Source organism: Crocodylus porosus, unplaced genomic scaffold, assembly GCF_001723895.1.
Source record: "Crocodylus porosus isolate Cpor-Errol unplaced genomic scaffold, CroPor_comp1, whole genome shotgun sequence".
Taxonomy (NCBI): Eukaryota; Metazoa; Chordata; order Crocodylia; family Crocodylidae; genus Crocodylus; species Crocodylus porosus.
This window is the reverse complement of record NW_017728916.1, coordinates 26,807,882-26,832,913: the sequence shown is the minus strand read 5'-3', so window position 1 is coordinate 26,832,913 and position 25,032 is coordinate 26,807,882. Positions and strand designations below refer to the sequence as shown.

Here is a 25,032-nt window from a genome sequence, read left to right as displayed (position 1 = left end):
TTCAAGAGTAAATTGGATGCTTATCTTGCTGGGATCCTATGACCCCAGCTGACTTCCTGCCCTTTGGGCAGGGGGCTGGACTCGATGATCTCCCAAGGTCCCTTCCAGTCCTAATGTCTATGAAATCTATGAACTGGTCTATGGCTGAAATGGTTAGCATGCATATTATCACCCACTGCTTTCTGCATCAAACTATTTGCAATGCCTGTATAATAAGGTACAGCCCAACATCACACAGATAGGTTTGTGTAAGTAAAGCTATGCACAGCCTTCTCCTGTCCTAGTTCAGCTTGCAATGTTAGGCATATGACTTTGATTGTTAAAGGTACTGGAATAATGGCTATATGTTTGATGTTTGTCACCATCCCATTGTTTACTCTTATTACATCTTTTAACCTTCCCTGTTACTTCCTTGTCCATAATGTATGTAGTACACTGAAAAGTTTGCTGACACAGCTGTGTCATTGAAGAATGTGAATAAATCACCTTGCAACTGACTTAGCTAGGCTGGTCAAAACCCTAGTCTAGATGTGTTTACATCACCAAAAGAGGCCATTCTCCAGTATAGCATATTGTGACTAGAGAACTGATTTGAGTTGTAGGGGGAAAACCACTCTTAGACTCTTATGTGTGTCTACTAAGTGGATATTGAAGTAGTTCTTCAGGTAGTGTTATACTGGCCAGAAGCCCTTAGAATGCAAGCTTCTCAGGGCAGGTATTCCCTGTCTGCTACTGTGGATGCAAATAGTGCCCAGCACATTGTGCTGTTAATTCTGTCCTTGCTTCATCCTACCTGTGTCTGCAGAGACTGAGTTAGCTTATTGCAGTATATATAATTGAAACAAAACTTGCAAAATACATCCTTGTAGCACCCACACCATTCCTAATGTTGTCCAGACCTATGGGGCTGCTTCACCTTCTTCCAAAGCTGCTCTTGGTAATTAGATTTCCCCCCATAATTGGCTGAGTGAAATGAGGTCTAATGCTTGACTTGATGACATTTCTTTTGTCCTCTTATAATGCAATGGCAGCACTGAGTAAAACAGTGGATATTGCGGAAAAGTCTCATCCACTAGAAAATACGGACCCCCTTTAATAAAAGCAAAGGTATCTCTCTGCCCACCCACATACTTATTAGAAATGGTAGCATGACTGCCATTCTTGGGAGATTGTCTTCAACCTGAACTAACTAAGGTGGGGTTTGTAGGAGGAAGTATGGGCCTGGGGGAGTGGAGAATAGGGTGTGGATGAAAATGGGAACCTGGGGAATAAGGAGCAAAAATAAAGTTATGAGGGAGCTACATACAGTAGAGGAAAGGAGCAGTGCTGGTTGGAGAAGTGAGGACACTGACTGGAAGATAGGGAAAAATAAAGGAGCCAGAGAGTATGAGGGGAAAGGGGATTTGGCAGGAGATCAGGGACTTAGCGTTTATGTGGGGGTCAAAGCAGGGACTCGGAAGTGGTTGTTGGGGATTGGTGGTGATAGGGGAAGCAAGGACATAAAAATGGAAGAACCGGGGACTTGGAAGCAGGGTCTCTGGCGGGGGCAAGGGAAACAGGAAGAAGAAATTAGGGCCCTAATAAGCAGGAGTGGAGGGGCAGTTGGGGAGGGAGGAAGCAGGGGCCCACAGAGAGATGAGAAGGGAGCTAGTAAGAGAAACCAGGGCACAGAGAGTGCATCTTCTCTGATTTCACCCTGGAAAGGGTAAGCTGTAATGAGGATGGGGTAGTGGGATTAACATAGAGCTCAAGACATAGGTACAGGCAGGGGCCAGGCATTTGACAGAGGGACAAATAGGAATTACTCTGAGTCCCTGCCATAGGAGGGCAATTATAGCGGGCGGGTGAGGGGGGAGGGCAATGGTACAGAACAGGAGTGGACTGGGAGCATTCAGCCACACACCTAAATTAGTAAAGTTTGCAAAGAGTTTCCTGAACCAGAGGAGTAGGAAGGTGACAGAATGGGGAGAGAGGAATTCTGAGAGCCCTTGGTGAATGTGATGTATTCAGCATAGGGCACATCTACATATGCTGTTAATGTGATTGAATAAACTCCAGCACAGTTTTGGTAGAAAACTGGTAGAAAAAAAAATAATAATAAAAAAATGTTCAGCACATGGATGAACATGACTTGCTGGGCAGGAAACAATATGGAGTGAGCAGACAGGGACAGCAAATAGGACAGTCTGCAAGCAGTTCACTGAGAGCAAGAGGAGAAAGGGGAAGAGGAGCCAGGCACCAAATCTAGCTTCTGGAAGGTAAGTGAGCCAGGGATGTCTGTGTGTTTGGCTTGATGAAAGTTTTTTTGGTTGGCTGTATATTTGGGTATGTTTTCTGAGCATCTTGGAGTGCTGTTAGCCAAGCGATTGCACAGTTATTGCTGCCTGTATCTGACAAAAGCCCTAACAAGGGGACAGAGCCAATCCAGGCCTGGGAGGAGTGGCCAAAGAATGAGCAACCAGGGACAGCAAACAGGAGAGTTTTCAGGCAGTTTACAGGTTAATTTGCCCCCCCCCCCCTTTGAAGGGGAGCCTTTAAAGTTAGTTTTTTCTTTAATGAATTAAGTGTAACTAACCTAGACATTCAGTATAAGTAGCTAAAACTCAGCAGTTATATCAGTACTTAAGTCTCTTGTTTAACTAGAGACCAGAGTGAATGGGGAGTTTGTCAGGGAATTTGCCTGGAAATTCTCTCTCTCAACTTCTTTCACTGTAAGCTTGGTGAGAAGAAGCAGTGAAAAGGGAACCTTTCTGGACCAAGAAGCTGCGAACAGGCTAGCTTACAGGCGAGTCTGCTAGGGAAGGTCTGTTTCGAGAGACAGGCAGGAAGAGATAGGCAGCAGATTTAAAAGACCAAGAGAGAGGGCTGGAGGATATTGCAATGCCAGAACCACTGCCACCCCCACGCTTCCTCCCCTTGTACCTGGTGAGATTTTTGTCCAGGCAGGACTGCTCACCTTTGAGGCTTCCATCCAGGTCCTGGTTTGGGGCTGTGGGGACGGTGGCTTGCAGGTTCCTTCTAGTGACAACCAGGTAGAGGAGTGCCTGTGATGTGAGTGGTGTCTTCTGGTGGCATCCCTCAGGGAACAGGCAAGATAATTACAGGAGGGGATGGTGAGGCTGTGAAGCATCCTCAGCCATGAGTTCATCGATTCAATGCTGGAGGAGACCTCTAGGACTGTGGAGGAAGCAGTCAGAGGTGGTGCTAGAGAAGGAAGAGGCATGCACTGTCAAGAAGGTTGAAGCTGGAAGCTTGTGACCTCTGGCAGCAAACAAGCCTTCATTCCCACCTGCAGTAGTTCACCTGGAGAGCAGAGATGGAACCCTAGTGACAAGGAAACAGGAGCACATTCCATCAGTGAAAGAGGTCAGGCCAGGCCTCCCCAAGATTGGGAGGACTGCAACTACTGCCACTAGGAGGAAGTGATGCAGGGTGATGGTTGGTGACTCCTTTCTGCAGGGAATGGAGGCATTCATCTGCAGGCCTGACCTGGTGTCTACAGCTTGCCCAGAACCTAGATCTGAGATGTCATGAAAGAATTACCAAGACTTACCTGGCCCTCTGATTATGGGATCCATCTGACAAAGAGGAAAGAGTATCTTTGCAGACAGGTTTGCTAACCTAGTGAGGAAGGCTTTAAACTAGGTTTGCCAGGGGATGGAGACAAAAGCCCTGAGCTTTTGTCAGAGCTTTGTCAGGTCACCCGCTGAGAAGTGGGTGACCCGGAAGAAGCACAAGCAAGAGGAACAACAGGGGAGGTACTCTTGTTCTTTCTGAGAAAGTAGAACAATTGGCTAGTTACCTCAGATGTCTGTACAAGCATGCATGGAGCCTGGGAAGCAAGGAAGAATTAGAAGTCTTCACACAGTCATGAAACTATGGTGTGATTGGAATGATAGAAACTTGGTGGGATAGCTCACATGACTGGAGTACTCTCGTGGTTGGGTATAAGCTGTTTAGGAAGGGTAGGCAGGGGAGGAGAGGAGAAGGAATTGCTCTTTACATAAAAGAGCTGTGTGATTGCTCAGAGCTCCAATATGAAACTGGAAAAAGGCCTTTTGAAAAATCTCTGGGTTAAGGTCAGAGGGGAGAGCAACAAGGGTGTCTGCACAGACCACCAGACCAGGAGAATGAGGTGGATGAGGCTTTCCTCAAATAGCTAGAGGAGGTTTTCAGAACACAGGCCCTAGTTTACAGTGGGACTTCAATCACCCTGACATCTGCTGAGAGATGAATAGAGCAATTCACAAGTAATCCAATAAGTTTTTGGACAGTGTTGGAGAAAACTTCCTGGTGCAGGGGCTGGACAGGCCAGTTAGGAGCTATGTTCTTCTTGACCTGCTGCTCACAAACGGGGAAAAAAAATAGGTAAGGAATGTAGAAATGGATGGAAACTTGGGCAGCAGCAAAATAATGAACCTGGATTTCAGAAAAACAGACTTGGTCTCACTCTGAGAACTGATGGGCAGGATCCTCTGGGAAGTCAGTCTGAGAGGGAAAGGAGTCCCAGAGACCTGGCTGTACTTTAAAAAAAAAAAAAAAAAGCCTTACAGAGGGTGCAGGAATGAATCATTCTGATGCTCGGGAAGACTAGCAAGTATGGCAGAAGATGTGCTTGGCTTACAAGGGTCAGTGAGCTAAAACACAAAAAGGAAGTTTACAAGAAATGAAAACTTGGACAAAAGGCAAGGGAGGAGTGTAAGAGGCAGACTGGGATGAAATCAGGAAGGCCAAAGTGCAATTTGAGTTGCAGCTAGCGAGAGATATGAATTGTAATATGAAAGGTTTCTACAAGTATGTCAGTAGCAAGAGGAAGATCAGTGAAAGTGTGGGTCCCTTACTAAATGGGTGAGGCAACCTAGTGACAGATGATGTGGAAGAAGCTGAAGTACTTAATGTTTTTTTCACTTCAGTCTTCACAAGCAAGGTCAGTTCCCAGACTACTCCACCTGGCGGCACAGTTTGGGGAGAACGTGAGCAGCCAACAGTGGCAAAAGAACAGGTTAGGGACTATTTAGAAAAGCTGGACATATACAAACCCATGGGGTTGGATGCAGTGTACCCAACGATGCTGAAGGAGTTGGCCAGTGTGATTGCAGAGCCAGTGGCCCATTATCTTTGAAAACTCACCGTGATTGGAAGAAGCCCTGGATGATTGGAAAAGGGCATAAGAAAAGGAAGTTGGAGGATCTGGACCAGTCAGTCTCATGCCGTCTGTTGAAAAAACATGTTGCAGATCCTCAAGAAATCCATTTCTAAGCCCATGGGGGAGAAGAAGGTGGTTAGGAACAGTTAGCATGTATTCACCAAGGGCAAGTCATGCCTGACCAACATTCTTGCAGGCAAGCTAAATAAGTATGTGTTGGATGAATGGTCTGTAAGGTGGATAGAAAATTGGCTGGATCACCAGGTTCAAAGGGTGGTGGTAATCAATGACCCGATGTCTAGTTGGCAGCCAGTATCAAGTGGAGTTCCCCAGGGGTTGGTCCTGGGGCTGGTTTTGTTTACTATCATTATTAAACATCTGGAAGATGGGTGGAGTGCACCCTCAGAAAGTTTGCAGATGATGCCAATCTGGGCAGAGTAGCACATATGCTGGAGGGCAGAGCTAGGATTCGGAGAGACCTAGGCCTATTGGAGGATTAGAACAAAAGAAATCTTATGAAGTTACTTCACATATAATGAAATTTTGGTATAAAAAGGGTCATTGCAAAAGAGCAAATTCACACACACAAAACACACACAAAGTGAGGGAAACTTGTACAAACATAGCCATAGAGGCACCAAACATTTGAACTCAGTCTGGCCTTTGGATTCTGTCTCAGTGTCCTAAAGTGGGGATGGAAGATCTGGACAGCCTCTGCTCCTCCAAAACTCCTGCCTGGGCATATGCATTGAAGGTCTGGGTGACCACTTAAGCATGTACCATGACCTGGAAGGATCAATGGTTGCCAAACACGTGGCAGATTGTAACTCCACTCTCCACTGTGCATTTTCCTTTCTGATGGTTATGTGCACTGGATACTGTATGCTGCAGCAAACACAAGTTTTTCTATCCACTATGTAGCTGATTTGGTTGGGCATAAACCATTGGGGCTTAGTAACACAAGAAAAAGGGTCCCCAGTGTGGTGACCATGCTATGCTCTAGCATTTGATGCTACAGAGTCTTGGGGAGCTACTTTCCAGTAGAAATAGAAAGTTTTAGAAATCTCAGCATTTGTTTCTCTCCATAATGTGAATAGCTAAGACTTGTTCAGCTACAAGTATCAACACATCACTTTTCTCCAATATTCATATTAAGCCAGCACCTTTTTGCAATTTGAAAGCATTTGTATGAACTTTTAAAAAAAATTCAATTTTACTAGCATCAGCCACAGACATTCAAAAACAATATTCCCAAAATCATATGATTGACTTACTATTTTAAGATTTTTCAAAAATAATGTTGGACCATTTCTTTGTCTTGTCATTTTAAAGAACTTAGGCCATACCTGCTTCATATTTCCAAGTGTTCTTTGAAGTCAGAAGACGTAGAAATCCTTTTCCACTTTCACATGACAATGTGTCATTTATGTAGTTGTGTAAGTGTAACTTATGGTACATGTGCAGAGGTTAGATTCTTTTTGCATTTGTGCAGCTACATTTGATTTGTACTTCCCTTCTGAGTATGTTCATAAGGCCAAGTAGACTCTGGGGCAGAATAGAATCATCTAGGTATGTGTGTAATATTGTACAAGTACTGAAATTTTGGTTGCAAAAAAAGCACAGCTAGTGAGTGTTTGACAGTTGACAGTAAGGCTATGTGAAACAGCACCATCTCATTTCGACTTCTGTTTCACCATTTCGAAGGGACAGTGTTTCATTTCATTTAGTTTTGAAGCAGTATTCTGTTTTGTTTCATTGAAACTGCTTCGACGTTTTGCATATAGGCTATAATGGGGAATCATGGAAATGCCTAATAATTTGTCATTTCTTGCCTGATTTGGATGAAAATTGCAGGGATGGTAGCTCCTTCTGAGGGAATGAAGCCTGCCATGTTTCTTAGGTGCAGAGGTTTCCGAGAAACTTCACTTCAAACTGTTCAAAGCAAAACTGGTAACACTTGCCAGCAGTGGCAGCCTGCCTGCTGTCATCTGGCGTGCAGATTCAAGGGCCCGCACCCCCAAGAGGAGTCTGGCACAGTCCTGCAGCCCTCCTGGGGGGGTGGACCCCCAGATCTGCACACTGGATGAGAGGAGTGGTGCTCTGGATTTGTGTGCAGGGTGGGGTGGTGCCCACTCTATTCAGTGTTGCTTCAAAGTTGCTCTCTAAGTTGATAAATCAGGAGCCTGACTCCATTAGTAGCTAAGGAAAACCTGTTCATTTTACTCTAACAGTCTTGTTTTTCCTTTTCAGAACAATCTGACAGAACTGAAATCATTTGGGTCACCACCTTCAGCTGTCAGCAATGTCACTGCTGCTGTAATGGTGCTCATGGCCCCAGGTGGAAGGGTTCCCAAAGACAGAAGCTGGAAAGCAGCTAAGATTACCATGGCCAAAGTAGATAGTTTCTTGGATGCCTTAGTCAACTTTAATAAGGAGAATATACATGAGAACTGTCTCAGAGCACTTCAACCATACCTACAGGATCCCGAATTTAACCCTGAGCTTGTGACAACCAAGTCTTATGCTGCTGCTGGTCTCTGTTCTTGGGTTATAAATATTGTGAGGTTCTATGAGGTGTACTGCGATGTGGAGCCGAAGCGACAAGCTCTGAACAAAGCCAATGCAGAACTAGCTGCTGCACAGGAGAAGCTGGCTAACATCAAAGCCAAAATTGCTGTAAGTTTAAAACATATTTTAAAAGTGTGACATGCATATTCGTCGGCTATAGCTGTCATGTAGTTCCCTCCCAAGGAAGAAATGCTCAGTACTTAACAGCATTTCTTTACAATTCTGTATATTTTTGAAAGAGTGCATTTAAGGACTTGGCAGATTTAAGCCTTTTTTCCTACTTTCATTTTTTTTCTGCATTCTATAATATTCTATCTCTTTTGTTCTATTCTTGGCTATTCTTTGATGCAAAGGTTCAGGATCTGATTCTCATTATTCCCTATCAAAATTGTTCTCTAGAATGAGTTTGGGATTTCCACATTAGCCATGCACTGTTAAAATTTAACACAAGCCAAAATATATTCTGCATATACTACATATGTATAATCAACAGAAAATGGGTTCTAGAAAGTTTTAAAACATACTAGAATTGTTTTTTTGCCTGTTCACCAAACACACATCCCATGTACTTGTGATATTTTACAGAAAGCCAATTCCATTTTAACTGGACACAAGCAATCTGTCTAATCAGGTGGCCCTACTGACATATCTGATACACCATTCCCTATTTAAATTTGTGCAAGAACAGGAACATTAATAGGGGAAAAATGTTTTGATTAAAAGTAGGTTTCAGTGGAGAATAGCCACCCACTTCCAAATATATTTTCATTAAAAAGGCCATACCTAACATCCCACTAACTGAAAAGTCTGGAACTAAACAGAGAAGTTAAATTACATCCAGCTAATTCCCTATTGCCACATAATCTCAGTTGTTCTCATCTCACTCAATCTCAGCAAACCTACATATTGGCAGATTTTAGAGGGCAAAATGAATATCAGAATATTCTTGGGCAATCATAACATGCAATTCTTACTCAAAGGACCTTTCTCCAATCTTTTCTAATATTGCAATTAATAAGGAAACAAAACCAAACAAATTGTGCATGTGCTAGCTGCAAACTTTCAAGGTGCATCAAGCCATGCTATACCACAATGGACATGCTTCATAAAACCAGACAGGGGAGTGCAGTTATTGCACTGAATTAATAAAAATACTTTATTCTACCAAATCATTACACTGTTGGAAAATACATAATACTCTTAACATAACCATGCATCTTAAAAAATTGCTATACACATTTATTTACAAATGTATAAAATCTACAAATATATTCAGTCACCCATTTCTATTTTCATAGACGCACCCATAAGGCTGGATAGTGATAGAGATTGCTTTAGAGGCATTTATCTTTCAATACTCTTATCTTAAAAGTAATATATAGAGTGGAGAAATGTTGCAATCTCTTAAGCATTCTTATTTCCAGAACTTCTAATATTGGCATTAGTTTTTAAAGAGGTAGGATACTTTTAAGATAGTGGAAATCTTTCAAAACATTGCCTGTATTTCACTGAAACACAATTTCAACAATAACTTTTTAAAATTATTATTTGTGTACATATAATGCTATACTATTCGATTTGTACTGTACTAATACATGTACAAATATTGTATGTCTGCATTAACTAATATTTTTCATCAGATTTTTAACCAGCATAAGCTGGTATACTCTATTGACTTCTGTGGAACTATACTGCTTTATACTTGCTGAGACTCTGATCCTAAAATTGTAATATGCAGCCATTATTTTTAACTGTAGGTGCCCAATGCTACATACTAAATACTTGTTTATCCTATTTGCTTCAATGACCAATTGGGCTGTAAAGAATTTCTGGAAATTACACAGATACATGTACACGTTTATGCAAGGGGCAGCATCCTATTTGTCATTGTACACCTAAATGACTGTTTTCTAGCCACATAGGTGGGAATTTTTTTGCCACTTTTTATATAGATTGCAATTCTATCCCCCTGCAGTGTGGATGTGTAAGCATGCACATGGACTGAGTTGGTATGTAGGCACACACACACTGGTTGGGCATGTATGCAGCTCTTTTAGTAATTACTAGAGTGTACAGCACAGAAAAGCAAAGCTGCTTCCTTACATGTTTTAGTCCAGAGAACTGCTTGGTTAGGGCATTTGCACAGGAACCCCCTCACCTAGGTTCCAGGCACCCCCTCACCTAGAGAAGATTTGATCTGCACCCCTCTAATGATCTAGCACAACACTTGTATCAACAGACCACAGGTTAGGTTTTAGCCAGTCCTTATTCAACACTCCTTTCAAAGCTGTTCCACTTTACTTTGCATTTAACAGTTGTTGGACAAAGTGGATGGACAGTAGTTCAGTGCAGAAGTTTCAGGCCACTGGCAGCAAGAAGGCACACTCATCTCTCTCTGTCACTCTCCAGCTTTGGCCTTTTCCTCCTGGCCAGAAATAACTCCTGTTTTCGGCTGCCCAAGGGGCCAGCTTTTAAAGGAGGGATGGACAAAGTTCTGGATTATGCCTAACCTGTGCCATGATGGTTAGAGCCTGTTGCTGGGGAGTCAGAGAGATGCAAGTTCAAGCACCCTCCAAGTGAGGAGGGGACTGGAACTCTAGTACCTAGCTTCTACAGGAAGTGTTTCAGCCATTTAGCTTCTAGGGCTAAAACATGAGATGGTCCTGTTCTTCCTTTTCTTGGGACTTACCCTGGTATTCCCTTATGTCAAACTCATCTCCTACAGCCAGAATGATTTCTTGGGGCTATGAGCTGGAGAAATGTATAAGAAATACCTTGAGGACTTGTCCATTAGGATGGCAATAGTACTAGGAAATTTTTTGTTAATTAATCCTCAACCATAATCCAAGACCTAAGCCATCATTGTTAATCCACCTGTCACCCCCTTTTTTCTGTTCAAAATCAAGCCACGGCAGTGCCTGGGATAAATAGCCTTTGCACTATTCTGACATCAGCCCCTTGCAAATTATATGGCATACCATGCACATCTGTGGTCCGTAGCATGCTGTCCCTTCCATTCTGTCTCATTTTATACCAGATAGTTTTTCAAGGGTATCATCCAGTGTCCATGCAAGTCAGTCAGAGGGCAGTGATCTAAACAAGCATTGGATTGCATCCTAGTTGACATGCAAGGTGCTGAGATTTCGCAAGCTGAGACCTTAATGTAAGTAGTCTTTCTGCAGGGCTGAAGATCTTCCCTGCCATTCCACAAGACAGTCAGAATAGCAGTAAACCAGATTAGGATTTGACATGCAGAGAAAAAAAGGTGTTGTTAAGTCTTATATTTTAAAAAGGTTTTGCTTACTGTTGTTGCAATTTTTCATAAACAGCATCTTAATGAAAACCTGGCAAAACTCACAGCCAAATTTGAGAAGGCTACATCAGACAAACTTAAATGCCAAGAAGAAGCTGAAGCTACTGCATGTACCATCTCTCTTGCAAATCGACTAGTAAGTATCAACAGGTAGAATTTTAATTATATAAATGAAATTTGTCAGGTACCATGAGGATGCAAACTATGTGAACATAGGGCATTTTATTTTCTAAATGTTTAGACTACATTATATTTTCTGCATTGCAACAATTTTACAGTACTTCCATATGAAAGCTGCATCTCTTACCTTAATCCTTCATGTACACCTGGTCATGTTCTGTGTATATTCATACATAATATACTTTATATACACAACTATAAATGCCCAACTCTGATACCTTTCATTATTTATTTTTCTGATCAAGTAGAGATCAGTCAAAACTATGTCCTAAAGACAAGACCTTACTAACACCAGAGATTATTAGACAATGGATAGATTTGTGGCTACATGTTATAATAAATAATGTATTAAAGCATTTTTGCACTTCTTTCAATATTTGAAATTACTAAAAGATAATTTTATATATATATAAAGAACATCACTAAAGTGCTGAGAGTATTAGATGGACCCATTATTCCAGTATGAATCCTTCACGATTAATATTATCTGTGAGATTTATTTTTACATGTCCCCTATGTAAAAATACAGTCATCCCTGTTTTACAGGTAGATAGATAGAGATTCAGATTTTTAAATATAATTAGGCATCTCCTTCCATAAATTGCCAAGGGGACTGAGGTTCCTAAATATCTGTAATATTTCTGGTGCAGAACAGTAAAGATTTTTAACAATATATTTCAAAAATTCCCAAATGTATATAATATTACAAATGAGATCAGTAACTATAACTCACTTGTTCCTGGGTGCCTCCTACTCTACCCATCTCCTTTGGAAAAGACAGTATAGACTAAGAGGCCTTGCAGCCTGCCTAGAAGGTCAGGACAATCTGAGTGCATCTAATTAACTGAAGGAGTAGCTTTGGTTGGAGGCCTTCCTAAGAGATTTTTTTTGCATCCAGAAGATGGACATGTAGGGACTGTCATTTTTAGCCTCTCGGTCTATAATTGGTGCCTCTTTCCATACAGTCTCTGATTCTGACACAATATTCTGGGAATATAAACATCCAGATCTCAATCCTACTTTGTTACTTAAATGCAACTCATATTGACTTCAAAGGAGTTCCACCCATGTGACTGGGAACAGAAACTGAATAGAGAACAGGACCGTGAGCAAAAGCTTTGAGGTCATATAAAAATACATCCCACTAAACTACTTTAATTGACATTTTGGATTGAAATGCAAAACAAGGGATGAAGAGAATGCAATAGATTTTAACATGTCTTCATTTTAGTAACAAGTCGCCTAAAATTAATCAAACTGCCTTGGATAAGAAGTATCTGCTACATGAATCTCAAATTGGCTGAAGAATCAAAAATGAAGGGTAAAAATAAACTACCACATTCTGAGTTATGGAAATATGTGCTAGGGGTACAGAGGGATCTACATTGGGTCTGGTCCTAGTTAATTTCATGTTAATGATCTGGAAGACAAGGAAAGCAACGTATTAATGGTGTTTTCAGGAATTCTCCACTTAACAGAGAAAAATCATATAAAGAGCCCTAAAAGAATTAGGAAAATGGACAGGAAATGGATCTAGTCTATAAAAATGAAAAGTATAAGTAGGAGAAAATCATGCCAAATACAGACACTCTATTTAGTAGAGTGCTTGCAAGAAATCAGTATTAGGAGTCAGCATGAGATGTATATTTTCAAAGCAGGATCATAGAAAAAGTGAATATAAATGTAGGCTACAGACCAAACATCCCCATACACTAGCATGCAAAAAACTTAAGATTGTCTTAAAAATAGGACTGTCAAACAATTTAAAATTTTCATCGTGATTAGTTGCGCAATTAAAAAAATTAGTTGCAGTTAACCACAATTTTAATCACACTGCAAAAAACTCAAAATTATGCACAGAAAAACTCTCAATTCTGCAAAATTATGCAGGTACTTTGTATGGTTGTGGGATGGGGGTGGGGTATGTGTGTGTAAGGAGGTATTTGTGAAGGTGTGGGGGCTGTGTGTATGTGTAGGGTTTGGAGCTGAGGGAGGGGGATACCCTGGCAGGATACTTGTATTGTGGGTCAGGAGTGAGGGGCAGCAGCAGGGCTGCGGGGGGCTGTGGCTTAGGAGCCTGGGACAGACAGACACACACATACCACCCCCCCACAGACACCACCCAGCAGGTAAGTCTGTGGCGGGCGACGGAAGGGATGGTGGGGGCAGATCGAGTCCCCTCCTGTGAGGGAGGGATTGGGGCAGAGGCAGGTGCAGGGGCTTGGCTGAATGGGGCCCTGGGGCTGAGGCAAGTCATAGGATGGAGCTGCAAGTGGTTTGTCCAGGGGTGTGGAGAGGCTTCCACCACTGTGCACACCCTGGAGGAGGCATGGGGGGTACATGCCCCCTGGATTTGTGTGCGTGGCAGAGGCAAGCTGCCACTGTGTGCCAGTTTCTGTGCCCTGCTGCTGTTGCCCTGGGAGTTGCATGACACCATACTGCACCTCCCGCTGGTGGACAGGCAGGGCACACAGTGTAGCCAGCATGCGGCTACTGAGCCAAAGGCAGTGGAGTACAGAGTCCCAGACTTCAGCAGCAGCAGCCTGCCCCTGCCCTGAGCACAAATCTGGGGGGGCACATACTCCCCCATGCCTCCTTCAGGGAGTGTGCAGTAAAGAGAACCTCCCTGGATGAGCTGCCGCAGTTCCATCCCACGACCAGCCCCAGCCCCAGGGTCCCATTCACTCCCTGCCCCTGCCGCACTAAAAAAAACTAAAGTGAAAAAAATTAACATGTTAATTGCCTGTGTTAACCACAATTAATCAACAGGCCTACTTAAAAATTAAGATTGTCTTTTAAGCCAGGAGTGTAAAACTCATCTGGCCTTGTGGGCCAGATAAGGGTGCTCGATCAGAAGAATGGTGTGTGGCTGGCCCCACAGGCCAGACTGGGTCTGTGGATCAGTCCCCGCCCCCGCGTCTAGGGGATTGAAGGCCTCTTGTTGGATAAAGATAGATTAGATAAAGTCCAGGAAAACATATTGTCAGGGCAGTCTTTCAGTAAATGGGAGAAACAGCTGGCAAAATGATCTAAAATATATTTTCCTGTTTAATTTTATATTTGAAATTCTAGGTTGGAGGACTTGCCTCTGAAAATGTGAGATGGGCAGAAGCCGTGAAAGACTTCAAACAGCAACACAGTACACTGTGTGGAGACATCTTGCTAACCACAGCATTTGTCTCTTACTTGGGCTACTTTACAAAGAAATACAGACAAGAACTGATGGATAGAATCTGGAGACCGTATTTGCGCCAGCTAAAAGTAAGTGTCTGTTACTTAGTTGTGTCTATTCATTAGTTGTTACTAAGCATACATTCTTAGCTTCATAGATGTTTGGGTCAGAAGGGACCTCAGCAGATCACTGAGTCTGACCCCCGGCCCTGGGCAGAAAGAGCGCTGGGGTCAAATGACCCCAGCCAAGTGGATGTCTAGCTTCCTCTTAAAGCCCCACAAGGTAGGGGAGAGCACCACCTCCCTTGGAAGCCCATTCAAGATTCTGGCAAACCTTACTGTAAAGAAGTTCTTCCAGATGTCTAACCTAAATCTGTTCTCCGTCAGTTTGTGGCCGTTGTTCCTAGTTACTCCAGGGGGTGCCCTGGTAAACAGAGCATCTCATATTCCTTGTGGCAACAAGATCACCTCTCAGACTTCTCTTGCAGAGACTAAAGAGATCCAGGGCCTTCAATCTCTCCTTGTAGGGGTTTACCTGCAGGCCCCTAACCATATGAGTGGCCCTTCTCTGAACCCTCTCAAGGTTGTCCACATCCCTCTTGAAGTGTGGAGCCCAAAATTGGACACAGTACTTCAACTGAAGCCTAACCAATGCCACATAGAGGGGAAGTATCACCTCCCTGGATCTGTTTGTGACGCACCCGCTAATACATGATAAAGTGTGGTTAGCTTTACTGATTGCTTCATCACATTGATGACTCACATTCATCTTGGTGTCAGCACTGACTGCAAGATGCTTTTTTGGTGATGTGCTGCTGAGAAGCTCCTCCCCTAGCCTGTAAACATGCTGGTAATTCCTTCTCCTTAGGTGCAGCACCTTGCACTTATCCTTGTTGAACTGCATCCTATTCTGTTCTGCCCATTTTTCCAACCTGTCCAGATCTGCCTGGATTTGTTCCCTACCCTCTGGTGTGTTAACTTTACCCCATAATTTGGTATCATCTGCAAATTCGGACAGAGTGCTTTCCTTGCCCTCCTCCAAGTTACTGATGAAGACATTGAACAGCACAGGTCCAAGGACCAATCCCTATGGGACTTCATGGCCCACATCTTTCCAGGTCGATACCGACCCATCCACCACCACTGTCTGGGTATGACCTCTTAGCCAATTTGTCACCCACCTGACCGTGTAATCATCTGCGTCTGACAGTCAATGAATCTGGTGGGAGTCTACTATGTTTTTTGCCAGAAACCGGAGTGAGGAAGCAGTACATAGTTGTACTGCCTCAGGAGCATCCAAGCAACCTTCCTTCATTCCCACATTGCTCTGCTGCAATATAAACCATGCTCTTTCTCACTGAGGCTGATTCTCCCTCTTTAGCCTAATCTCGTATTTATAAAAGTTACCTGATTTTCTAAGATTCTGAGATTCTGTGGCACCCTTAAATTTTACCAGCAACTAGGACTATTCTGGACTTAATGACTAGGCCTGGTCCTGTAGAATTTTGGCTAAGAGACCCTGGACATGTCTATGTGAGACGTTTTACCCAAGACTAGTGAAAATTACTGTGCAGTAAGCATTGCCATAGATGCAATTTACACACAGTAAATTGCTCTACTCATGAGTAAATTTGCTACTTGTAAATACGAGTAACAAATTTACTTGCAATTAGTTACTGTGCAGAAGTGCGCCTGTAGATGCTGACTGGAAGGAGCAGCCCCACCACCAGCAGCCCAGTCCCAGAACCCCAGGGCAGATGGCTCTTTGCCTACCCCAGCCCCTGGCACTTAAAAGCCTGTGCGGATTTTGGGGCTCTGGGTCACCTTCAGCCAGCTTCTGGTCACTGCGTTACATAGTGGAAGCCCCACGGCAAGTCTTACCGGCACTGCCTTACCATGCAGCTTCCAGCCCTATGCCATACCCCCGTACTGGGTGCTGCAGACACCTGCCAGGCACGCCAGGACCCTAGGACACCTGCAGCCAGTCTCTGGCCACCAGGTTCCAATCCATCTGGCCCCGGGCTACCCATAGCAGCGTGCCTGTACCTTGCCACTGGTGCCTGGCACACCCTTGCCATGCACCTGCCTGTCCCACACCATGCCCCTGGTCTGGGTGGTGCAGGAACATGCTGAGTCCCACCAGAATCAGGACTGTCATGCAGAGGCCTAGCAAGCTGTTGAGGGATCCACACTGGCATCCTTTCCAATGCCACATGCTGCCTCCCACAGCCCCATCTGGTTCCAGGAGGAGACTTCAGACCTCTTTGCACTGTGGGGAAAAGGCTGAGGTCCTCAGCTAGTTTACATGGAGTGATAACTGCAACATACACATGTACAAGAGCCTGTCAAGCCACATGTGGGACTGTGGGCATGACCAGTCAGCACACCAATGCCGCATAAAAGTCAAGGCCTTGCGGGTACTGTGGGACACCATCAATGACCACAACGACTGGTCAGAGACTGCCTGCAAATCCATGCTGTTTATGCAGCAGTTGGATGACATCCTTATGCCCTGGGACCCTGGCCTGAATTGTGCCATCTATTTGAACACAAGTGGCCTGCCTGAGCCTTCTCTGAAGCTTGGGACCCATGGTGATGTGTCACTAGCGAAGGGCCCCTCAGCCCTCCAGGAGCTTGTTCCAGTGCACTCCCTGCCTTTGGCTTCCTCCAACAGCTCTAGGAACCTGGGTCAGTGCCTGCCCTACCAGCTCAGTGTGTTCAGCCCTACCCAGCAGGCCAGGTTGGCCATGACACTGCCGGCCACCAGCAGCTCCAGCTTCTCCCTAGAGGGAGCTCCTGCCCAGGCACCTGCATGCTGCACCTCTTCACCCTAGGACACTGCCAAGAGGCATGTATTTGCTGTGAGCAGGGACCACCTCAGGCTGCCAGGCATGCATGCCACACCCACCTAGTAAGCCCTGCACTGAAGGGAGGGCCCTCCCTGCCCCTGGCCCTGCCCTCCCTCTCCACCTAGCCTGCCCATACTCCCCCTGGCTCCTGGAGCCCTCCTCATAGCACACAGGGAGGTGGGAGACGGTGCAAAACTTTATTGAGCAGCCTGTGCCCCCACACCTCGGTGGGCATGGGCTTCTTACATGCCGAGGAATGCATTGATGCTGGCGATGATGTTTTCCTTGGCTGCAGGGGGCAAGGACTTGTAGTGCAGCCCCAGGTAGCCCTCCAGGTGGCAGTGGAGGTTGTGGGGCAGGGCAGGCTTGCTGTCTGTATCATCAAAACCCAGGGTCCCATGCCAGGTTTACAGGGGCACCATGGCAATCAGCAGCAGCGGCATGTTGTGGGTCAGGCACCCCTAAGCCTGTGCAAACAGCTCCTCACACCATGCCTGGCACACTTGTAGCTGGGGCATGCTTGGGACATAGAGTCGGCATGTGGCGGGGTTGGCCCCAGGGCACCTCCCCAGAGACACCCAATGGGGGGAGGGTGGGGGCACCAGCAGCTCTGCATCCCAGTTGGCTGAGAGCCCCTTGAGCCCTCTGCCTGGGTGCCATGGGCTGGGTGGGTGCCATGGGCTGGGTGGCAACACAGGATACAAGCTGGCCTGCAGGAGGAAAAGGGGAGAAATGGCTCTGGAGCCATGGCAGCCCTAACCACAACGCTAATCCTGGCCCCTGTTGGTGGAAGAGCAGCTTGCCCAGGGTCTCAGCAGGGTGGCCCACCCCTGCTGCTGCCAGTAACAACAGCAGCTGTCACTCCTAGTGCCAAGCCCTCCACTTGCTGTGCCTCCTCCACCCAGGCTTTGTGAAAGAGTTCCCCCCAGACCTCAGAGACATTATGCAGCACATAGGCTGTGATGATGATCTGGGAGATGCTGGCCATGGTGACAGGTGGTGAGAGTGCACCAGCATCTCTTCAGCTGACCAAATCATACTCCACCCAGGAATAGGTCCATCCCAACCACCAGTTGAAGTGTGCCTGGCGGTGGTCCAGCTGGCCAATGTAGGACCACATGAGCTAGAGGAGAAGCAGATAGGTGGGGTCCCCTATGAAGAGGGGCAGGACCACCACTGCACCCACCTGGAGGTCCAGCACTCTGGAGTGAAGCACCCGCTTTTCACCAGAGTTGGCAGGGCAGAGTTGTGGAACACGCGGGCATCCTGGGGACTGCCCACCCAGTCAGTGCTCAAATTCATGAAGGCACCATGGTGGTCAACAACAGCTTGGAGGATGATGGAGTGGAAGCCCTGCCGGCTGTAGTAGGGGTGATCACTGCAGGGCAAGCAGTTGACAGGGATATGGGTCTTGTCTAGGGCCTCAATGCACTGGGCGAAACCCAGGGTGCAGAGCCTCCCCACCACCACCACCAGGGGATTGTACACAAGTCCATCCTGGAGTGAGCTGCACACCTCCATGGCAGGCTTCCTGCAGTCGCTTTGCCCATGCTGAAGAGGTAGCTGACTTAGTGGAGGCTGGTGGGTGTGGCAAGCTTGAGCAAAGCAATGGCCAATTGGGTATCTGTGGGGAGAAGCCACAACATGGTGGTATCCTGCTGCTCCAGGTATGGGTGGAGCTGCTTGACAAGGTCCTGGAAGGTGGCTTGAGTCATTTGGAATGACGTGAGCCACTGTTCATCATCCCAGGTGGTCTGGATGATGTGTAGCCACCAGTCCTGGCTGGTTGGGCAAGCCCAGAGGTGGTGGAGCTGAAGGCCAAGAAACACTTGGGCAGCCCTGGTGGTGGCATCCAGGTGTACATTGTCAGCATCCCTGCTGGAGTCTAGGTGGCAGCACAGGCTCTGGGTGGCAGCAGCACAGTGGCAGGGGGCCTGGGATGGCACGATGTGCCAGGCCAGGCAGCTGCATCATGCAGCAGAGCTGCTGGCGCTGAGACTGACTTGTGCCAAGCAGCAGTCTCCGTGGGCCAGCAGAACAAGCAGCATGGTAACCAGGAGCTTGGGGTGCTGGACATTGCTCCTGAGGCCAAGGGTACGAGCAGTCATGGTGTGGCAGGTAGAGGCTGCGGCAAGAGCCACTGTGTGCTGCCACCACACTGCACACTGCTCCAGGCCAGCAAATCAGGTGGCCTGGAAGCAGCATGCAAGGGTGCCTTTTACACATGGCAGCTGGCCAAAGGAGCTGCAGCTGGAGCCTCCCCCTCCCTCTGACAGTGACAGGAGAGATGGTGCAGGGCTGACCGGGGTGGGAGTAGAATGCTGTCATGAGCAGAAAACGTGCTTATCCGCACCTCCACGTGTAGATGCCTGCTGGGGTGGTTTTACTCTAGGGTTATTTACCCACCTCACAGCAAATGCACTTATAGATGCCCCGCCTGAAGATGAAGATGAACTCTGGTGTAGGCAGTAGATAGATATTTTGGCAGTGGGGCAAGTCCAGAGACAGAGATTATAATGCTATGATGACGGATTGAGAGCTCCATGTTCCTGGGGAGAGAAGAGGTGAACTTGCTTGTTTTATGAAGTTGATTTCATGAGTATTTTACTGCATTCTGCTATATGAATCTCATGGGAAATTTGGGTGAATCCTTCAGTTTGACAGGATTTGGAACCTCCATGGCCTGCTAGAATTTCTGCCTCCACTTCATCCTTCTGTTGAACTGGCCAGTTTTCTCAAGTCACTCTGTCCATGACCTGAATGAAGCAGAAGAACCTCTTACATAACTGGTAGATGTGTACTTTCAATGGGGTTGCTCACATACTTTTCTGGATCAGGATCAGAGCAATTAGCACATTATAGGGTTGAGCCCTTGTGCAGCAGCACCTAAGTAAATTTTACAAACATCAGTGAAACTGGTGAGAGACTTTTAGACTAAGTCTGATAAGACAGTAAGGCTAGTGACAGACATTCAAAAAGCTGGGTGGGCCAGTGGAGAATCTGGCAGCCCCAGGCACCACCACCATTGTGTATTGGGACAGCCCACTAGCACTTTGGCATGGCAGACATCAACCACCCAGGCATAAAGGCACAACAGAAAAGCAAAGGGGCAACCCATGTCACTGCCTGGAAGCAGTGCAGTAAAAGCATCTCTTGGGGCATCCACAGCATGGGGGACCTGGTGTCTCTGGAGATGGTCATCTAGGGTGGCTGCTGCCTCTGGTGGGAGGGCACCCTGGATGTCATGCAGGAGATGGTTCATGCTGCAGACAGAGTGCATGCCTAGCCAAGTGGTTAGGGCCTTGCGTGAGAGCCAGGCTGACCGAGTGGAGTCAAGGAGATAGCTCAGGTGGAGGACATGCCCCTGGATGAAGGTGGCCATGAGGCTGGCAGAGACCAGGCTCAGCACGGGGTACCGCAAGGCTGGGTTGTGCACCAAGCGCTCCCTCAGCAGCTGCAGGAACTGCAAGTGCCAGGCCTGGGGCTGGAGGCAGAAGGTGGCCTGCCAGGCTCATACCATGCCGCAGTAGAAGGCCACAAGCACCGCCCAGTTCAAGAGCATAAGGTCCAGAAGGAAGAGCTCCCAGTTGAAGCCGAGGGCCCCCATCCTCTGCAGCAACCAGCATGCCAGTTGTTGCCAGGGTAGGCACTCCTCGCCATAGAGGAGTCACTGAAGGACTTGCAGGTGGAAGGCGGCCACCTTGCTTACCAAGTCGACCTGGCTTTTGCCCCCCGCTCAGTGACAGGGAGCTAAAGGATGGCTTGTGGGAGCCAATGGCATCTATCCCAGAAAAATTCTAACAGGAGGCACTGGATACTCTTGAGTAGGTCCTGTGGCTGGTCAAGTATGGTGCACTGGTGCTACAGGGTTGCTGCCACTGGGTTGTTAGTGATGAGGACACATCCACAGTAAGAGAGGCAGAGCAGGTGCCAGTGCCACCATTGCAGGCAGACCTCCACCCCTTCCTCAAGGCTGTCCCAGTTCTGTGCCATGAAGGCCAGTGGCCCCAGGAACATGCCCAGGACCCTGAGGTCCTCACGGCACCAGGTGAGGCCCCATGGCAAATCCAGGAGAGGGTCATGCTGATTCACGCACCAAGCAGCAGGGTGTTACTTTTGGCCCAGTTGACACAGGCTGAGGAGATGCACTCATAGATTTGCTGGCAGTCAGTCAGGGCCCACACATCTTCCTGGGTGTTGAGGAAGATTGTCACGTCATCAGCTAGAGCTGGAGCAATGCCGACAGCTGGAGTGGAGGGCCAATGGATGGGCCCATGGCCAATGGCAGGGCCACACAGCTCAGGTGGTGCCACAGTGTGTGCAGCAGTGGCTCAATGGCCAGAGCGTAGAGTATGCCTGACATGGGGCCTGACATGGGGCAGTCCTGATGGATGCCCCTGCATGCAGGGAATGGGGCGCAGAGCATGCCTTTCACCTTGAGCAAGTGAGAGGTGTCTTGGTACAAGAACCAGAGGGCCCCAGTGAAGAGAGGCCCAAAGCCAAAGGCCTCCAGGATCTAGAAGAGGTAGGCCTGGCCCAACCAATTGAAGGCCTTCTCCTGGTCTAGCAAGATGAGGCTGATGTCCAGGTTGAAGAGTTTGCTGGCTGTGAGTAGGTCACACAGCAGGAACAGGTTGTCTTGGATGGTCCTGCCCAGCACACAGTAGCCCTGCTCAGGCCCAGTGATGGAGGCCATGACGGTGCGGAGGCAGGTCACCAAAGCTTTGGCCAGAATCTTGTAGTCTACACACAGCAGGGAGACTGGCCACCTGTTCTTAATGCAGCCAAGGTCTCCCTTCTTGGGCAGCAGTGTGAGCGCTGTTCAGTGGCAGCTGATTGGCAGAACTTTGTTGGCAAGGCTGTCTGGAAAACACGTAGGAGGCAGGGGCCAAGGAGAGGCCAGAAGTCCTTGTAGAATTTGGCAGACAGCCCACTGAGGCCTGGGACTTTGCTGGAGGTGAGGCCAGCCATGGCGGCCACTAGCTCTTCCAGAGACAGCTCCCAGTTGAGCTCACTGGCCTGTAGGGCACAGAGGCACAGTAAACCCTCGTGGAGCTCCCACATGGACTTGGGGCAGCTTGGCTCAAACAGGTTGTGCTAGATGATGGCCTGCTCACGTACTGCACCCGAGTCTGTGATCACCCAACCCTCAGGGGTCTTGAAGTGATCCAAGACTTTGCCTGCTGCCACTCCAGGTCAAAGAAGTGGGTCAGGGCATCAGTTTCTGCTAGCTCCTGCAAGCAGCCACGGATTCTCATCCAGTGGGCTGCATTCTTCGCTATGTCTTGTGAACATTTCCTGCAGAACCAGAGGCTCTTGCGCAGTGCCACATCATTGCCAGTGGCCAGCAGGGCAATCTCAAGCTCTGCCACATCCTCCTCCATCTCTTGGATGTGGTGGCACAGCTCACTCATGGTTAGCTGGGCGTACTGCTGGCAAAAGACCCAGATCTGTACATTGCCCACATCCCACCATAGTTTCCAGGAGGAGTAACACATTTCTTGCAGCCTCCCAGCCCCACCAGAAATTGGTGAAGCAGTCCCTGAAGTAAGAGTCTTGGAGCAGACTGACACTGAAGCACCAATAAGGCGCTTGCATGCGGGTCTTGCCAGGCAGGCTCAGTTCACAGCAGACCAGGCCATGATCTGACAGACCTGGTTGAACTCACTGGAGTGCATCTGGAGGAGAGCGATGGCCGTCAGCTTCTGCTACAGGAGCTCCAGGACAGCCATTTGCTTCACCAGATAGCTGTACACATTGGTGCTGAAAGGTGCCAATGGTCACAACTGTCACGAGTGTGGATATGGAAGAGGAAGAGCGAGGCAAGGTGTGAGAAGAAGAGCAAGTACCCAAGGACGGATCAAGGCAGCAGAGGCAGGTTGGGGGGGGGGACCTATCATGCCCTACTCTACTCCAGGGACCCTCTCAAGCCCCACATGTCCCTCATCCACTGTGCCAGCTACTCTAGGCGGTAGGCCATCTTCTGGGTGCCCGAGTCTCTCTGCATGAGTTTCATTGCAGCTCTGGCAGCTTGGACAAAAAGCTTAGGGTCTGTGCACCACTGGGTGATATGCCCCGCTACATTCTTCTGTCCTTTAGTCTGTTTCAGGAAGGCCAGGAGACCTCCATAGTTGGGGGCAAGCCAGGGTGGGGTCCGCCAGAATAGGCTGGACATCCCCAACAAAGAGTGGCTGGGCTGTACCTAAGGTGAGAGCTTGCCTGAGAGTGCAGCATCCATGCCCTCAATGTTCAGGCACAGCATCCTCTTCTCATCATCCGGGTCAAGGACCGGTTCTAGAAGAGCAATCCCAGCCTTCTTGTGGGGAGAGATGTCATCCTGCTCCTGAGGTCGCTTATAATGCTTGGAAAGCCGGACCTCCAACTCATCATCATCCCCATCTGGTCCAGTGGGCTGAGGCATGACTGAGGGGTCAGTAGACTCTTCTGCCACCCCCTAGGTCAGGCCCCCACTAAGGAGGTATTCAATATCACCTTCACTGCCACCTGACTCCAGGAGCTGGGAGGCGAGTGAGGGGTCGGTGGACCCACTGCTGCCTCCAATGCCACCAAGTCATCCCTGATTGCAGCCATGTGCAGCAAGGTTGCCGGCGGGACAGTTGGAGTGGAGTCAGGCTACCCAGCAGAAGTCCTCCCAGCACTAACCAAGGAGGGCCCTGGTCGGGGTGGAGTGTCCTGAGAGGCCCTTTTTTTTTCCTCTCTCTGTTTTTCTTCTGTGGAGAAGCGGCGAGTGACCTCCCCTTCACAGACTGCATTGTTAAGTAAGCTTCATTATTAGAATCAGTTCTTCTGTTTCATCCTTAGTACATATGACAACTGCTGCTTGCAACCTTGCATGACACTCATGGGAACATTTTCTCTTTTTGCTTTCAGGTCCCAATCCCTGTTACTCCATCATTAGACCCTTTGACAATGCTGACAGATGATGCTGATATAGCAACTTGGCAGAATGAGGGCCTGCCAGCTGATCGCATGTCCACAGAAAATGCCACAATCCTTACAAACTGTGAACGATGGCCCCTCATGGTTGACCCCCAGCTCCAGGGTATCAAATGGATTAAAACAAAATATGGTGAAGATCTAAGAGTGATCAGAATTGGGCAGAAGGGGTAAATATGAGCCATGATACCAAATAACACACACCATTGTTAGCTCCCTGTCAAATACGATGAACAGCATGGGCAGAATCCTGCTTCACTTTGTCTGCCAATATACTGGTTACCCCTTAATATAACTGCTATTTTTGGCACTTATACCCAGTTTTCAATCCTATTCCTGAGCTGTATGCAGCCTGGCCAGAAAGGTGCACTGCTCTGTATGTAAGTACTTAAGTATAAGTCCTGAAACAAGCAGTAGGAGGAGGCTGTTTTAACCACTGTACCTTAGATTTAGTATTAATTGATGCAGAGAAGTAGAAAAGCTTCTGCCCCCTGGGGAGCAAAAGATTGGGTGTAAACCTTGGGCCTAGTCTCTTGTAGGGCAGAAGATATCTCACTAAACCATATATGCTTAGATCGGGGGGGTGTTCCTCTCCTGGACACACACATCTCACTTTCTTGGTAGGGCAGGGGAGCAGCTTCAAAAAAAAAGCTGGTGAGGAGGCTGAATAAGTCCTGATTTATGGCCTATGCTCAAGGGATCAGAGGACTACATGGTTAGACCCTATAGGAGTGAGGAGGGTAGGATAGAACCTCAATCTCCTGCTTTGTGGGCAAGTGCTTTGACCACTAGGCTATTGGGGTAAAACAACCAAAACTGTCTAAGACTTGCTAGCTTTGGGGAATTTA

General features: G+C 47.3%; 1 protein-coding gene across 1 annotated transcript in view; it reads left to right on the top strand.

Moving 5' to 3' along the window:
- The window catches only part of DNAH9 (dynein axonemal heavy chain 9), a 388,028-nt gene that overhangs the window by 210,571 nt on the left and 152,425 nt on the right, over positions 1-25,032 (top strand). Inside the window, exons 34-37 of the mRNA XM_019536510.1 lie at positions 7,397-7,822; positions 11,044-11,163; positions 14,280-14,468; positions 24,119-24,354. Coding sequence (XP_019392055.1) covers positions 7,397-7,822; positions 11,044-11,163; positions 14,280-14,468; positions 24,119-24,354 — 971 coding nt within the window. The remainder of the gene's footprint in view (positions 1-7,396; positions 7,823-11,043; positions 11,164-14,279; positions 14,469-24,118; positions 24,355-25,032) is intronic.